The sequence below is a fragment of the Colossoma macropomum genome, unplaced genomic scaffold, assembly GCF_904425465.1.
Source record: "Colossoma macropomum unplaced genomic scaffold, Colossoma_macropomum, whole genome shotgun sequence".
NCBI classification, from domain to species: domain Eukaryota; kingdom Metazoa; phylum Chordata; class Actinopteri; order Characiformes; family Serrasalmidae; genus Colossoma; species Colossoma macropomum.
Genome location: NW_023494795.1, coordinates 34379421 through 34398158, shown reverse-complemented (window position 1 = coordinate 34398158; position 18738 = coordinate 34379421). Strand labels below are relative to the sequence as shown.

The 18738-nt window shown below is 38.5% G+C and overlaps 1 protein-coding gene across 2 annotated transcripts in view; it reads left to right on the top strand.

Annotated features, from left to right (window-relative positions):
• Positions 1 to 18738, top strand: part of wasf1 (WASP family member 1) — a 110425-nt gene that overhangs the window by 52006 nt on the left and 39681 nt on the right. For both annotated transcript variants that reach the window (XM_036582297.1, XM_036582296.1), the window contains exons 2-3: positions 1183 to 1337; positions 4024 to 4158. In XM_036582297.1, the coding sequence (XP_036438190.1) occupies positions 1205 to 1337; positions 4024 to 4158 (268 nt within the window). In that variant the 5' untranslated portion in view covers positions 1183 to 1204. The remainder of the gene's footprint in view (positions 1 to 1182; positions 1338 to 4023; positions 4159 to 18738) is intronic.

Sequence of the window (18738 nt, the reverse complement as noted above, 5' to 3'; positions counted from 1 at the left end):
TACAGAGCCTATTTATATCACTGCAGAGACACAACACACACACACACTTACTGTCAGAGCTCAGACTGATGTATGTGTGTGTTAAATAGCAGTAGATAGGCTAAATCAGAATTGAGCTAGATTATTCAGATTTAGTGTGCTGTGTCTCTTATCTGTGGCTTTGCTCTGAAAAAGTCTGAATTACTAAATATTTCACATTTAATGTGTTTATATCTGTACTGCCTCAGCAGACCACCACTACCCACCCAATACCTGTACCTGAGTTTAGAAGAGAATATCTCTATCTCTGGTTCAAGTATGACTAGTATTTCTGAGTATGTCAAGTACAGTATTGTTGTGTCTCGTCTCTCTTTTGTTTTCTTTCTTGCTTTCTCTTTCTCTCTTTTCTCCCTCTTTCTCTCTCTTTCTCTGACTCTCTCTCTTTCTTCTCTCTCTCTTTCACTCTCCCCCTGCCTCTGTTTCAGTGAAAACTGTTTAATGATGTGGAGATATTTGAGAATAATGTTCAGAGTGATGTATTAGATGTATTAGTGTAGATTCTGGTGTTTTAGAGATTCAAAAACGTTTGTTTAAGTGGGAGGTGTGGAGATGTCAATGTCAGTATCTCTCTCTTTCACACACTCACTCTAATCAACTTCCTTCTGTTCTTGAAAACTCTGTTTAAAATAAACACATGGATATAACCTTATTTTTAATCCCCCTTCAACTGCAGGCTTTTTTTACACTGTAAACAATTACCGTATATTTACAGAATAACATACGACAGTAATCTACCGTATTCCTTAAGCACAATAGATTGCTGTAAAAATGGGGCATGCTGAGAGATACAGGTCAAGTTTCTTGTGAAGCATCTAAAATATCATGCTTTCAGGCTACGTGTGGATCACGTTCATTCTTTCTTCTCTGTTATATCCAGTCCAGATTTTTCCTGGTGATATCGGCCTGATGCCAGTATTATATTTGACCAGTGCCATTTCTGATCTTTAGATATATTATTCAGCAGCTGCTCTGAATTATTTGGAAATTATTATGAAGCTTATTATGTAAGCTATGTAGATATGACCGGAAGGTGTAGGCCCATGTTCAGATCCCAAAGGGGTTAATGGTCTATTTGTTAGTTATTTTGTTATTTAACTCTCTATCTTTCTCCCTCTCTCTCTCTCTTTCTGTCTCTGTCTGCAGGTATTAGCAGTGTTAGGTCAGGATGCCGCTGGTGAAGAGGAGTATCGAGCCTCGGCACCTGTGCCACACAGTGCTGCCCCGCGGCATCAAGAACGAGCTGGAGTGTGTCACCAACATCTCACTCGCCAACGTCATACGCCAGCTCAGCAGCCTCAGTGAGTGGGTTTGTGTGTGTGTGTGTGTGTGTGTGTATGGGTGTATGTGACACTGATGGCTGCCATCTGTAGTAGGGCCTGATCAAATCAGATATAACAGTTCCATGAATCTTTCTGTATCACCAGAAATTCCACCAGCATCAGTAATGTCTGATGTATTATCTGTTGTATTATAATACGTAACTTTTGAGCCAAGTGATTTTTGTGGGTGTGCACAAGTCAATTGTGAGGGGTTTTGGCTAAGAACAAACACGGATTCCAAAAACTTTGGGAACATATGTGAAATGCAATTTAAACAGAAAATAGTGATTTGTAAAATTGATCCCTGCAACACACTCCAAAAAAGTTAGAACAGGGGCAGTTAAAGACTAGGAAAAAAACATCTTACACATATAATCATGCTTGTGTATGAAGGGACGTCCAAGAAAGTCTAGTCCTTTATGAGTAAGGATGAGTCGAGGCTTTCCACTTTGCCAAAATTGCATCACAGAATAATCCAACAGTTTAAGAACAACGTTCTTCAACAAGCAATAGCTAAGACTCTAGCTGTTTCACCCTGTACAATGCGTAACATCATTAAAAGACTCAGGGCACCCAGAGAAATCTCCATGCATAAAGGGCAAGGCCAAAGGCTGCAATTGAATGCCTGTGACCTTTGATTCATCCAACTGCACTAAAAACTGTCATGCATGTGTAAAGAAATCCCCATGTGAGCTTGGAAATACTGAAAAAATGGTCAGTTAACACACTTTGCTGCTGCTTCCACAAACGCAAGTTAAGACTGTACTATACACAGTGAAAGTGTCCAAATAATCATTAAGTGTTGTAGTGTTGTTGGCCTTCAGTGTCCAAATAATTATTAAGTGTTGTAGTGTTGTTGGCCTTGAGTGTCCAAATAATTATTAAGTGTTGTAGTGTTGTTGAAAGGAAAGCGATTTTAATTTATTTTAATTATTAACAGTTTATTTACAAAGAAAACAATACAGCACATAAGGTACAACATTGAATATTGTGTTTTTGGAGTTTAAATTTAATTAAATACAGGTCAAACATAGCTTACTAATCCCTGCTTTCTGTTTTTATTAGCATTTCACATACTGTCCTAACTTTTTTGAAATTGAGGTTTAAATATAGAAACAGAAAATGTATCTTGATGCACCTGCAGTATGCGTTCACAATGCATTTGAAATTAACCTTCAGTTTACTAAGACTGTGGCTTATCACGCTAACTATGCACAAGAATGTCTACTAACTGTACGCTCACGAGGGGCAGGGTTTAAAAGAGGCTGCTAGTGTTAAACATGTTTTGTGAGACCCTTAGACAGATGTGCACCTCATGTTAAAAGGAGGAGGAAAATTGGTGCAAAACCAGCCATCATGAGTTCCATGAGCGGATGTATAGAGTGAATCTCCACCTACTTTTAGTGTGATCTTCTCATGTTTTGCTCAGTTCTCCTTCAAATGCATATGAACGAGGAGAAGCATATCTTGTGTTTTACCATGCACTGCATCCAAAAAAGCTTAGCACATTTAGTCTTTTGGTCACATGAGACTACTGATTTTTTAACAGAGCAATAGAAAATCCACATTTGATTGTGAACAAAAGCATGAAAATGACATGCAATCAAAAAAACGAATGTGTTATGGTTACTTTATAAGGCAATTTATGAGTGGCGGGTTTTATATTTATACCAATGAGCCAGAAGCTTATGACCACCTGCCTAATATGATGTTGGTCCTCTGTGTGCCACCAAAACAGCTTCGACCCACTGAGGCATGGACTCGGCAAGACTTCTGAGGGCGCCCTGTGGTATCTGGCACCAAGACGTTAGCAGCAGATCCTTTTAATTCTAAGTTGAGAGGTGGAGCCAGACTTGCAGATCAGACTTGCATATCCCTCAGATGCTTGAATAGCAGGGCGTGATGCACTGTGTGTTGTGACAGATTTTATCAACATTAAAAAAATTGCGTGACTTGTGTCACAGTAGCCCTTCTGTTGGTTTGGACCAGAAGTGGACCATTTCTTCCTTCTACATGTCGACTATGAGAACCAGTGGTTCGCTCACTGTCAGACCTTTGCATGTGCCATTGTTATGAGATGATCAGCATTATTTACTTCATCTTTGAGTGGTGATAATGTTTTGGCTCATCGGCTTATATTATTTAAGACATTTGTGAGTTTTAGAAATTTGACAACATGATTAATGTAATGTGTTCCCAGTTCAGTCAGTCGGTATCAGTCAGTGAAGAACTCACTGTTCAACTACAACTACTGGAGTCTGTTTAATTCATGGCCATATTAAATTATATCAGACCCTAATGAGTAATTTAGAATCTAAGTACCAACTGTCCTAATTTTTAGCAGTCATTCACAGTGCAGTGTGTGGACTGCAGACTGCACATCTCCTTCCTAAGGCAAAAAATAAATGGCAAGCTACTGCTCCATTTCAGCCTTTTGGAAGAGACAATGCTTTGTTTACCCATGAAACATTTAAGCTGCAGACTAATGAACCGTGAATTGGTCTTTTTTTAAAGGCTTCTTCTATGTGGAAACAAATAAAGTGCAAAAAAGTGTGAATGTGGGGGAAATGAGAGTTACAGATACTGCATTGTTTGTGAGTGTGGTCTTGTCCTTGATAATACCCACTCACTGATGTGTGTGCATGTGTGTGTTCTCTCTCATTAGGTAAATATGCAGAGGACTTGTTTGGGGAACTCTTTAATGAAGCACATTCCTTTTCCTTTCGAGTCAACTCCCTCCAGGAGCGAGTGGATCGCCTCTCTATCAGCGTGACACAGCTCGACCCCAAAGAGGAGGAGTGTAAGTATACACACATACACACACACACACACACACACACACACATACAGAGACACATACACACATTGAAGGAGATGATGTGTGACATACTATGTGGATAATTTTACCAAATTGGTTCAAACTGGTTCAGAATTCAAAACACATTTCAGACTTTTAACTGAATGTATGAGTTGTACACACAAAATCATGATAATTTTCATTAAAACACAAAATAATTATTAAATTCTTAAGGGTTTACACTGACTTTCAGATTTTTGGACACATTTACTTCAAAACAATGATATCTAACTGCTCACCATGCAGCCATGAGGGACAAGGATCCCTTCCAGGTTTCACTTCCTGCTCTAAACTGCAAGGGTGTGGCTAAAATAAAGTTCCACTTATTGACTAAAACTTTTTGTGTTTTGGTAGTGACGTGAAAACATGGGACAGCATTTTTTAAATTTTGTTTTATTTAAAAATTAAACTCATTGTAGAACAAAGTCTTCCAGTTTTAGTTTAAAAAAATATTTTATTTAAAAACATTGAGACATTTTTCAAAAAATTCTCACAAGTTTAAATTTATAAGGAGTTGGGACAGACCCTCACAACAGAAAGTAGCCTTTAAATAATAATTTTGTGTATATTTAGTTTAACACTATCTCAGCTGATGCAATGGATTTAAACAGACCATAACATAATAGTCCATATGCGCCCATTACACAGTAGAAGTGAAAAGTTCCCTGGTGCAAACTGACTGTATGTTTACTCCCAGCCCTAAAAACACTTGATATCAGATAACAGAGAGAGAGTGAGAGAGAGAGAGAGAGAGAGAGAGAGAGAGAAACCCCCCCCACACTACACACAGATAACCTCTTCGTCACTCCTCCGCTTTTTTTTAATCACTGAAACAATTTCAATAACCACTGAGTGCTGAGCTCTGTAGCCTCTTAATGGCCTTATTAAAGAAACAGGCTCACTGTAGATTCTGCCATTTTTCACCTCACCCATTCCTTTTCTCCAGCCTGCTCAAAGCTTCCGTTCAGTGGCTTTTCGAATGGGCCTGCCACAGTCCCTGGGATTTCAAATTAAATCCCCCTCCGTCTGCTTTTTGTTGGCTGTGAAACGGGCGGCGAGGATCATAGAGAATGAAGAGCCATTGTGTCCGGCTCAAACACAGGTAAAACAGGTTCTAGCACAAAAGGGGGTGAAAGGCTTATTACTGGGGAGAGACATGAATACTGTCCCAAAGACTTCTATAGGGATGTAAAGCGTCAGTCAAGAGACTATTGACTGTACTTTCTTTCTCTGGGGAACTACTTGTAATAGTTCTAGTAGATCTATTTGAGTCAGTCCTGAAGTTAGAAATGTAAGTAGGGCTGCAACAATTAGATAAAAAAAGTTTGATATGGCTTTTTTTGTACTTTTCTAAAAAAAAAAGCTCTGTGCAGTGTTGTACCTTGTTCGTATGGTGATGATTGCTCTTGTAACAGAATTGTGTCTGGACTGGTATTTGTAATGGAGAAGGAAAAAGGAGTTGAGAGGTTTTGTTGTGACAAAGAGGTTGTCATCCACATATTTTTATGAGTATTTTGACACATCAAATTGAAAAAATAGTTAATAGTACTGGCAAAATACTGAACTCTCATGGTTTGTACACTCACTCGGTGGTTATCTTTTTGTCGATGGACAGATAATTGGTCTCCATGGCTTTGAGATGTGAAACACAGCCATGACATTAAATAAAAAGCAACTAGAAGTTGCTCAACATTAAAGGTTTGTGTGGAAACTCCTTTCATATTTCTCTGAAGTGAATTTACGAAGGTGAGGTGGAAAGCTCTTTTGTACAGAGCTGAAGGAAACAGCAGGTGTGGAAGGCTACTTTGATATATTAAGTAGTGGACTGCATGTTGCACAGTTATGGCATCTGGTGTGAAATGGGCTTTAGGACTTAATCAGGATGTATTTTAAGTGCTTAATTTGACAGCTGGGTGAAAACCTGGTTAAAGACGTGACGCACACGACCATTCCAACAGATAACAGTATATTAAAGGAACCACTGAAGGCAATATGTCATCTATTGTTTCAATTGTACCATAAAAAAGGGACGTAGTTGATTAACTGAATAATAACTTACATTGTCTTATATTGTAATTAGACAGCCATTTGTTATTAATTTGTTTCTATATAAATAGAACAAACTATATGTGTAACAAACTATATGTGTAATTCTGCAGATTTTATTACAGTTCAGTATATGCAGTTGACACACGCAAAACATTTCAACCTCAGACCGTGAATCAAACCACTTTTGTTAGCTCTGCGATCATCAGATAGCATAGGGCTCAGTCGCATCCCCTTTCAGACTCTGAGCCATTATGTGGTTACTGGCAAAATACTCTCTAACGTAATCGTCTTCTGTCCTCAAGAAACATGTAACATATGAGCTACTCAGTATGTTTGACTCTATGCAATGTTAGATCGCATATTAGGGCCACTTCACAGTTTTCTAATCAGCATTTTATTCCCCACTGAAAGAACTCTCCACAGCAGTTACCAGTGAAAATTACTTTGAATATTAGAACACTGCTGGCAGTAATACGTCACTAAGTTAGCTTGGCAGTTCTCAAACTAGCTAGCTAGCAGTTAGCCACAAAGCTTTATGCAACTTTCTGGAGATGCAGCTAGCAGTGCCTCTTTAAGACAGTCCCAGAAGAATACAACCTCAAATTTGCATCTTTGACTGGTTAATGCTGGTTATCTTTCCTGTTTTTCTTTCTTCTTTAAGTCGACGGATCTTGTTATATTGCCAGCATGCTAGCGCGTAAAGACTCCGCTCTGTTACAAATGAAAAGCAGATTGCTCACCGTAATCTGTTTGTTTGACCTAAACAACTTGATACATCCTTGGCAACTTAATTTGTAAATCTCACATATGGAATTATAATGTAAATAATAGACATCTTAAATGATTTCAAAATAAAGTAGAAATGGGGGAAGGGTACATTTCTCATGGCTGGTCACCAGGAAAACCTACATATGTTGTGTTTAGGCTTTTGGCTTGCTGGTCATCAGCAATGGAAGTTAATATGCAAGTCATCAGCAAAACCAGCATATGTTGTGTTTAGTAAATATTTATTTTTTAGTAAAAAAAAGTCAGCTTTCACATGATTGAACTGAAGTTGCAGTGGGTCACTATTATCCCAAACGAAAACTTTAATGCAGCTTCTCTTTCTCACTCTCCCAGACACATAGTGGCTCATTGGGAATTGTCTGGTCTTCTCAATGGCCTGTCCATCCCTGCCTGTAGCGACTCCAAAAAGTGGGTAAACTGTGTTCAGGATAGTTTCATTTCTGCTGTATACCTTTATTAAAGGCTCTGCTGATGTCTTTTTAAATCATGTGAACTTATTTTAAGTGGAATTTAAGTGGAATTCACTTAAATTAAGTGAATTCCTCCAGGGGCAGAAATTAAGAGTCAGAGTCAACTCAAAAAATGTGCTCAGAAAAAGTCATGCATCACTCTTAATTATTCTACTAGGGTGCCATCAATGCATTTCACTGCATTTATGTCTTTATCAGACACATGCACACAGAGCCATTCAGTACCACAACTAGGAAGTCCAGTGATGTAGTGCACATTCATTATAGCTCTTTTTATTAATTTTACTGTTTTTTCTTAGTCCCTATCTATTTATTGTTAATAAAAGCAGTGGATCACCCCTCTTCCCTTCCTTTGTGTCTCTCTCTTTGTAAGAAATGATGTAATGGAACCTAATTTCAGTGCAGTAAATTAATGAGTTAGCGGAAAAGGTTGATGCCTTTAGCACTGCTCCACTCGCTGTGGCGGTTTGGCACAGTGAGTGTGTTAGTGTTAACAGTGCAGATGTGCTGTAGAGGCAGCTATAGGTGAGCAGACTGAGTGTATTTAGAGAGCATTATGTGTCTGGAGCTGTATAAAGCAGAGTGACAGGCTTTAGATTGCTTGTCCATCTCTCACCTCCACTGTCTAACCCCATTCCTCTCAAACAGCCGCGGGACTCGTACACTCTATCCACCGCCCTAATGGACACTGCAGTGTGTGTGCTAACTCACTGTGGGTGACTTTTATCTCTGTGTGTGAGTTGCCATAAAATCTCCCAGATGGACTGGCAATACAGTACTGTGCAAAAGTCAGAGACCACCTTTCATTTCTTTTAATTTCCACTCAGAAATGGCTGTTAAGTAGAAGATATTCATGTTTTAGCAGGAGGAAAAATGCAGAAGACATTAAGTCGACTGAAATCTACACAGAAGCCTAAATGTATAATATTTACTTATTTTAGTGTTTCCTGTGTTCAGCCTTTGTCTTTATTAAAGTTCCTTTTTTTCTACAGCGATTTTGAGGTCTACCAGTGCTAAGTCTTCCACAGTTGTTGAGAGTCACATTTTCTTTGTATCTTTCGGTCATTTTAAGCAGTTTTTGGATGTAGTTGTTGAAGCTTCAGTGTATTTTCCTTTTAAATATGTTTGCTGTATTTTTCTGACACCCAAAAATGAATAACTTGTACTGATGTACAGGTACTGCCTGTTTTGACTGGAAATTAAAGAAATGAAGGGCGATATTTAAATTTTGCACAGTACTATATATTTGCAAACCAACTGTCCCACTTTACCTGAAAGAAAGCAGTGAAAGCAGTGAAACCAGGTTCTGTAACATCTAAATTCAGTTAACTGTATATAGTAGAGTTTTAAAGAGAGTTTAGGACAGCGCTGTGAGGAATGACTAAAGGAGTAAAGGTTTTTTACTCCATCTACTGACTCTTTCCTCTGTTTTTTTTTTAGGTAGAACTGTAATTATTTCATCTTCTTACTTTCTCTCTTACCTACTTTCTCTCTTTCTCTTACAATATCTGATTGTACGGAGTATCCATTAGAGATTCAGAGTTTGTTTTGTCTTACTCTTAAGCTCTCTCTCTCTCTGTCTCTCTCTCTGTGTCTTTCTCTCTCTTTCTCTCTCGGCAAACTAAGCAGGGACTCATTATTTATGAAGGTCAGCGGAAACGAGGGAGCGTACAGCAGGGACAGAGAGATAAAGCTGAGGGAGATACAGAGAGAGAGAGAGAGAGAGAGAGAGAAAGAGAAGGGGAGATGGATAGATCCAGGGCAGTATAGAAGTGAAGAGGGTTGCTTACCTGCCAGTAAGAGAGACAGTAGAGAGAGATAAGCTAGAGAATGGAGCATCAAAGGAAGAAGCCAGAAGTGGAGGATAGAGAGCTGGTATAAGGAAACAAAGGAGAGAATGAAGGAGTGCATAGAGCAGAGGAGAAAAGGTGAGAAAGTGAGGGAGAAAAGAGAGAGGCTGTAATTCTGAGCCCTGCAGTTAAACTCAGTGGAGTGTGAAGTGTGTGTGTGTGTGTGTGTGTGTGTTTGTGTTTGTGTGTGTGGACAGGCTGCAGGTTAGTGTCTCCAGAGAAATGCGGAATACTGCGCACACACATCTAAACCAGTATAGGACAGCTCAGTGCTACTGCTGTTCCTAATCTGCACCAGAGAGAGAGAAACAGAGGGGATGAGTGAGAGAGAGAGAGAGAGAGAGAGAGATGGAGAGAGAGACAGAGAAGAGAGTACATATTAGGAGAGAAGAGTAGGCTGTTCATACTCGCAACAGGATGTGTGACAGCCTGTCACACCCTGAGAGACAATCAGTGAGGAATATCAACAAATGATTATTGATTATTACATATTATTATTACGAGTATTACGTAGGTCTATTTGAAAATTCTCTTTGCTCTTTTATTTTCACACTTTTCCTTTATTGATTACTAATAATGATAAGATACTGTCTAGGGTTCTATTGTATCTTATGTTTATGTGTTGCATGTTAACCGCTTTAGTGTATCACGAGGAGAGAAAGGAACTGAGACACATAGTAGAGGAAGAGAGAGAGAAATGGAGGGAGAGAGAGTGGAAGTGGAGTTGAAGTTAGAAAAGACAGGCAAGAGGGATAAGCGGAGAAAGATAAGAGTGATAAAGAGAAAAATGGAGATGTGGGAATAAAAAACTAAAAAAAACTGAGAGTAAGAGAGTTAGTGAGTGAGGGAAGAAAGAGAGCAAAAGAGAGAGTACAGGTGGAGTTGAAGTCAGAAAAGACTGACAGGAGGGATTGGCAACGAAAGACGAGCGATAAGGAGAGAAAAATGGAGAGGGTGGGAAGAAAACACTGAGTGAGAGAGAGAGAGAGCAAGAGGAGTAGAGCAAGAAGAAAGCATCTGAGCTTCATTTACTGGTAATCTTCACATTTCCTCTTCACTCCAGCAGCATTGTGGGTAATGGCTTATGCTGGTCTGTGGTCCATGGATGCGTGTATGTGTGTGTGTGTGTGTATGGCTCTGTGGTCTGTGTGTATATGAATGGATCAGTGGTCTCATAAATCAGGGATGGGGGTGATGGGACACTTTACTAGATGGAGCCGGGGCAGGGGGATTTGAGGGGTGTGTCTTACAGTTCCACCCTTAGATACGAGATGTTCCTTGGCAACCAACAGATAGGCGCATTCTACAAACCACTCGTTCCACACGCCTCTTTCTCTCTCTCGCTCTCTCTCTCTCTCTCTCTCTCTCTTATTCTCAAGCCTCTTTTTCTCATTATTGTCACCCCTACTTACCATACAATCCTACAATCTTTATATAAAAGATTGCACTAATCTTAAAAGGGATTAGTCACCACCAGTTATATTAGTAATTAACTAATCTACCAAATATATTGATGACTGATCAAATAATCAGAGTTCTAAAAATATAAATCAATATGCTTAACTGAGCAATGACAACTGCTTTTCATAGCCGTATCGTGGATATCATCAGTACTTAAAGAGCACTCACCACGTTTGAGGTTTCTTTACAAAGAGAGTGTAGTTAGTCCTGTTTAATTGGATCTGGTGCAGTGCAGTTTGCAAAACATTGAATACATGTAATTGTAGCTGTAGGTTTATTATTATTATTAAAATATTTTATAGGTGGCACTACAGGTTCTATTTCTGTTCCAGCTTATAAAATCTCAGAAAAACAATATTTAGATGCACATCATGTAGTGTGAAAATGTCTTGAAGTATCTTGCTGCTTTTTGCCATATCGCCCACCCCAGGCTAAACGAAGATACAAACTAAGAAGCCTTTAAAAACAACATATCTGTTGCTGGGACAAAACCTCGTATCTCCATTTTTGACGTTTTTCAGATTTTTACATAATTTGAAAGTACCTGATGCCCTTTACATTGTGTGTAAATATGATGATAAATGGACCAAAGGAAATGGCCCAAAATGACTTGGAGAAAAGTCTGGTTCCATTGACTTACATTAACAGTAAAGCATGTTTTTTCCTTCTCCTGTAAAGTTACATTTTTGGATCCACCTATTCAGCCTATAGCCCTGACCATTTATATTGAAGTACTAAGGAGTGTTTCAGCTCTGAGTGCTTTTTGAATAAGGCACAATACAGTGCAGCCAATCTGAACAGAGCTCATTTACATATATTGGTCGTAAAGGCACAATAACAAAAGCAGTTGAATTCTAAGGGATAAAAAGAGGTTGGAAAATGGTCCTTTAAAGTCCATTTAAAATCTCTTATAAGACAGTTCAAACATCTGATGAGAGCCATTAGCTGAAACCTCTTTAGATCTTTAAGTTCAGCTGGTAAAGAAAATCTGATAAGAAAACATAATAATGCACAAATACTTCCCTCACAAATAGGTTTAAATAAGGCTTATTTTATAAACAACAGTGCCAGACACTGCAAGCTAAAGCACCATTACTGGATTCATTTGTGTGCATGATACACATTTCAGTCAATAGCATGTGTCTCAAGGTACAATAAATATTCAGCAGTGGCTGAAATTACATGCAGAGGTGGAAGTATTATGTTATATTTTTCATTTTCCCGCAACATATAATAAATTTATTGGGTTTTAAAAGTAAGCTAGTGCTATTCTGCAGTCTATTCAGCAAGGATAGCAAACAAATAATCCAATCTAACAAATAAACAAGCAAAGAGAGACTCTTCTTAAAGAGTTTAACATATTCCTAGCACAGTACAAACCTACAAATCCTATTCCAAAAAAGGTTGGAACAGTATGTGAAATGCTAATAAAACATATATATATGCATGTTAATGTATGTTTTGCATTATGAACTTTTTATACATTCCAAAAAAAGTTGGGACAGGATCATGCCTACCACTGTGTTACATCACCTTTCCTTTTAACAACGCTTGTTTGGGGACTGGAGACACAAACTGATCCACTTTTGAAGCTTTTGAGATTTTTTGCCATTTTTCAGCTACACATTTTCAGCTTTGCAGCTGTACAAGTCTTTTGTTGTCCCGTTATAAATTTAATAAGACACATTTCTGGTAGCACTTTACAGAACGGTAATAATTGGGTAATGATATGGTAATATTACGGTAACAAGTTGTATGTACCTAAATAATGCATGATAATTTATAAGTTGTTACTAAATAATAAATCACGATAAGTTAAGACATAACAGGCAAGAAACTGAGTAGAAACAAGCAAATTACTTCACATAATTTTAGCAGAACTACTTCATTGTTTTTGGGGTAATAATTTAATGTTATAAAACCCTATAAGGATTTAAAAGAATCTGAGTGGTGTTGATTAAGCAGATATTATGATATAAGAGCTGATATAAGATGTGATATAGATATGATATAAGACCTCATGCCTGCAAAAATTAAGATTTTATTTATGGGTAATTAGAGTTTTTTACCATTATTTTTCTATTTTATTACTGTGTGTGTGTGTGTGTGTATGGCTCAGTGGTCTGTGGTCTGTGTGTATATGAATGGTTTAGTGGTCTCATAAATCAGGGATGGGGGTGATGGGACACTTTACTAGATGGAGCCGGGGCAGGGGGATTTGAGGGGTGTGTCTTACAGTTCCACCCTTAGATACGAGGTGTTCCTTGGCAACCAACAGATAGGCGCATTCTACAAACCGCTCGTTCCACACGCCTCTTTCTCTCTCTCTCTCTCTCTCTCTCTCTCTCTCTCTCTCTCTCTCTCTCTCTCTCTCTCTCTCTCTTATTCTCAAGCCTCTTTTTCTCATTATTGTCACCCCTACTTACCATACAATCCTACAATCTTTATATAAAAGATTGCACTAATCTTAAAAGGGATTAGTCACCACCAGTTATATTAGTAATTAACTAATCTACCAAATATATTGATGACTGATCAAATAATCAGAGTTCTAAAAATATAAATCAATATGCTTAACTGAGCAATGACAACTGCTTTTCATAGCCGTATCGTGGATATCATCAGTACTTAAAGAACACTCACCACGTTTGAGGTTTCTTTACAAAGAGAGTGTAGTTAGTCCTGTTTAATTGGATCTGGTGCAGTGCAGTTTGCAAAACATTGAATACATGTAATTGTAGCTGTAGGTTTATTATTATTATTAAAACATTTTATAGGTGGCACTACAGGTTCTATTTTGTCTGTTCTATTAAGTAGATATTATGATATAAGAGCTGATATAAGATGTGATATAGATATGATATAAGACCTCATGCCTGTAAATATAAAAAAAAGATAAATATAATGACAGACTAAAAAGTTATATTTTACTTGCTTTTCATTTTTACTGTAGTAGATACTAATGAATTATTTTGTAGCAAAAATTAAGATTTTATTTATGGGTAATTAGAGATTTTTTACCATTATTTTTCTATTTTATTACTATTTCTTTTTGTAACTAGTTTCCACCACAATCACTACTTTATTATTTGGTAACAACAAAAAAAAATTAGCATGCCATTTTTGAGTAAGTACAACTTGTTTCTGATATTACCGTATCATTACCTACGTATTACTGATCTGTAAAGTGCTGCCACATTTTACAGTAAGAGACAGTTCAGGACGGCAGGCCAATCTAGCACCCACACTCTCTGATCCATGCTGTTGTAACATGCAAATGCGGCTTTATGTTGTCATGTTGAAATAAGCATGGACATTACTAAAACAGATGGCACCGAAAAGGCAGTATAAGTTGCTCCAAAATGTGTTTTGTGCCTTGCCCTTTATGCATGGAGATTTCTCCAGATTCCCTGAATCTTTTGATGATTTTTTGCTCTGAAGAGTGTGAAATACCTAAAATTCTTGCAATCCCTCGGTGAGGAACAATTTTTTTTTAACTGTTGGATTTTTTTATGCTGATGCATTTTTGACAAAGTGGTGAACCTCAACAAAACCCTGCCCATAAAGGACAAGACCTTGCCTGGATGCTCCTTTTGTACCCAAGCATGATTGGTTTTTGAACATTTCACAATGTTGATAGTCTTAAATTGCCCCGTCCCAAATTTATGTTGGAACATGTTGCAGGGATCAATTTCAGAATGAGTGTATATTAACAAAAAATAATTAATTTGATAAGGTAAACTTTATATATCTTGTCTATGTACTGTTTTTGTTCAAATACAGGTCAAGGTAGATTGATAAATCACTGTAGTCTGTTTCTATTTGCAATTTACCTACTGTCCCAGCTCTTTTGGAATTGGGTTTGTACAGTAAGCCAGTTCAATATGTTATTTGAAAGCCAAGTTAGATAGTAATAAAAGAGCAAACAGCTAAGAGGTAAGGCTGATTTCTACTTCTGCGAAGATGCAAATAAATATATCTGCACTGCAACGCAGAGTCAGGGTTCATGTTCAAGTGTAGTTTGCAGAGGCTCACAGAGGCCTTGATGTGCACATCTCCAAAATCTCAGCTACACATCTTGGGAATTTGCAGAGCTGTTTGTCAAGCAAACACTGACTTGCTGTCTGGTAGTGCTGAAGGCAGGATGAGATCGGAACAATACTCCATCCAAACGGAACCAGCTCAAAATCAAACAGAGCACCTAGAGGATTGGCTGGCAAAAGAGGTGCGACCTTATGAACTGTTCCAGTAATCAGTTGACATATTGTCTCATATTGTTCCTTTTTCTCCAGTCCATGGTTGTCCTGAGTGAACTTTCTTCATCATGCACTCCAAAAGCCACACCTTCCTTCTGTCACGGAGTGGTGCATCACTCACAGGCCTAAACTAATGGTCCGTGTCCTTCTTTTTATGGCCACATTATATCACTGCAATGTCTTGGCCTTATAATGGTAGACAACATTGACTCCCCTAAGGCCTGTTCTCTCTCTTTCTCTCTTTATCCCCCTCCTCTCTCTCTCTCTCTCTCTCTTTCACTTTCTCTGCCTGTCTCAGTTATAAGGAAACATTCTCTCATCCTTTCAATTTTTATCAAATCTGTTTGTGTGAAATTGGACTGATTTGTTTCATTTTGGAGTCCATTCTGCGAGGCAAGCTGAAGTGCATCGGTTCTAGATGGCAAATTTAGAGGCTTTTCTGAAGTGGCACATCATCGCAAATCAACTATATCAAATCAGTCTGTTTGCTGTTTCAGCTTTGCAATAGCTTTGGCAGTTAATTGATAATATGTAGGACTGGACAGTATTTCGTGCAAATATTGCAAATTGTGCTATTGTGATATGAAATTCATGTTGTCAGGCATACAATTAAATGGCCTATATGCTGTCTTTCTTCTCATTTTGAGAGTACATTCCGTCCATTGTTAATAAGAAACTACTGAAGAAAATATTGTACGTTACGCCACAGTTCCGACCTCGCAATTGATTGGCTGAGCAACATTCTATGAGTGCCAGTTAATCCTGACAGTGGCATTGCAACAAGGCCGCTGAAAAGAACTGCAACCAATAACATCTCGTCTTAAAAGCAAGCAAAGAGAGTGAGCGCCAACAACAAAACTAAAGCACTTCCAATTTAAACTATGAAGCTGTCTACACCTGCAAGCAGCAGAGCGGCTCTTTTGACGGACACCTTGTTTCTCCTTTGGCGTATCGTGCTGATGTTCTACCTCAAATAAATACTGCGGTCAAGCCCACCACCTTTTGGCAAAACAGCGACCAAAAACTAGGTAGCATTATCTCGATATAGCACTCCCTCTCATGTTTTGTTGCGTAATACAAATCATTTACAAATTCATATTGTTTATAGTTACATTTTTGATGCCTGTAATTCAAAGTGGATACAGCCACAGAGCTACAATCGTGCACATAAGTTTGGGCACCCCTGGTCCTATTACATCTTTGTCAGAAAACAGGCAGAGGCGAGGGAGGGGTAGAAAGAAGGTGGGTGAGGTTTTAAGGATTAAAGCCCATCAATGTAGACAGGAGATTATACGCAGAAAGGCTAATGATAGCAATGACAACACCTCACAGAGAAACCTATAGCCAAATACATGTGCATAGATGCATTGGCGAGCCAAGCTGAACACTGCTCAGTAGTGCTGGTGAGCGGTGTGGCTCAGGGTGGGGGCAGTTCTGATGGGAGCTGGGTTTGTTTCTTATCTCTGGAGCAAAATGCTGGAGGTGCAGATCAGCAAACTAATCATGCTATGGAGACTAAACATACAGAAAGAAACACAGTGAAGTTGATTAAGTTGGGGCCTCCAGTCATCGCTATATGGCTGCATTACTGTTTTTCTTAGTGACACTCCAGAAACATGATGCTGCTTTCCTTTAAAAAAGTAGGATGGACTTCATACAGAGTTTATTCTATTGAATAGTTCTGTCCCTCTCTCTCTCTCTCTCTCTGTGTCTCTCTCTCTCTCAGAGAACCTGCAGCACTTTTACTGAGGAACATGCCCAATAGTTTTATGACTTTTATCTCTTTTTGTGTGTGTCACTGTAAAACATATAGACAGTATATTCTTTTTTGCAGATTCTGTTGTTATTTGTTTATGGTCTCCTTTCTTTATATGTGCAGACAAAAGACTGCACTGTTACACTTCATACTTTTGTATTTGCATACAATACTGTACAAAAGTCTGAGACCTTCCTTCATTTCATTTCCAATGAAAACCGCCTTAAGAACAAGTTATTATTCAACTTTTTGAGATAGTAATAAGCAAAATATATCATTTATAGGGTACTTTTTATTAGGAGGTGGCTGTCCCAAACCCTAACCCATAAATTTCATGTTTGACTTTTCGGCAGAATGATACAAATGTAAGATAATCCAGCTACATAAAAAGGCGAAAGCCAGAAGTTCAAAAAAGCTAAAAAAGACACAAGGAAAATGGGTCATCCTAACAACCATGCAAAACCTGGTAGACCACCTAAACTGTCACCAGATAAACAGTACTTAAAGCTTTAATTGTGAGACATTTCTTTTTATTTTTGGATGTCCAGACATGCGGTGCTGGAATCCAGATTTTTTTTTTTCAGGTCAATATAATGTGCAATCCAAGCACACCTAACTTGAGAGAACTTGAATGAATGAACTGAAGTATATTCTGCACGGAAATGCTTCAAATACAGCCTGTACAGACAGGCAGCAAATGAAAGAAAAACCCAACATAAAGTGTCTTACTAAGGTATTCAGCACCCGCGGAACAGCATCTGTGCACCTTGTTGTAGATTCTACAAGTGTTAATGAAGAGCACTGTCTAACATGTTAGTCCAAAATTTTCCATTATATTGAACTGAGTTGACATCTGGTGGCTGTAAGTCATAGCATATATTTTATAGCATTTTCATACTCATCAAACCATTTACTGACCCCTCGTGGAATGGGGATGGGGCATTGTCATCCTGTAAGAGACCACTCTCATCAGAATACAAATGTTTCATTATATGATAAAGGTGATAAATCAGGATAACTTTGTATTGATTTGTAGCAACGTTTCCCTCTGAGGTAGTGGTCACCAACCCTGGTTCTGAAATCTACCTTCCCACACAGTCTAATTCCAATCAGTCGACCATGCCTGCTTCAGCTAATTAACTTCTTCAGAAGTCCGTGATTGGCTGGGTCAGATGTGTTAGTGTTAGGTAAGGGGGCAACATGTTAGATGCAAGTTGGAACTCAAATATACAGGAAAGTAGATCTCCTGTGAGAGGGCTGGTGTCCACTTGTCTAAAGACTGGACCCAAACCATGCCAACAAAGTTCCCCCCACATCATAATAGAGCCCCCACACCACCATTCTGTAGAGGTCAAGCATTCAGGCCTGTGTAGTTCTCTTGATGTACGCCACACATTCCCTCGCTCACTTGTGGAGAAGATGGTGAAAGATGACTCATCTGACCATCTCACTTTAATCCTCATCTCTGTAGACCAGCGTCTGTGCTTTTTATACCACTGAACTCTCAAATGTGTAATAACTTTGTAATAAAAGGTTTATGCGCTGCAGCATTACTATAATATCTCTCTCTACGTAGTTGTGGACAGACTGTTCTTGCTGACGCAGTCTGGTCACATCTTGCATTGACACACTTAGTCGTGACTGTTACTCTTCTGTTTTTCCTTACGTATTGCACTAAAGTATGAACATCATCATCACTGTATGTTTTCTTTTCAGCAGATCACTTTAATCACTGCTCCTATTAAAACACTAGACAGTTGAGCAGCCTTTGCGACTGAATTAAAAAATAAAGAGAAATAAAGAGAAGACCTTAGCCGCAAAAGGGCTGTGGAAAAATGAGCAAATAAAGCATTTGAACAGGGACTGGCGCAAAGCAGAAAGGCAGTGGAGGAAAA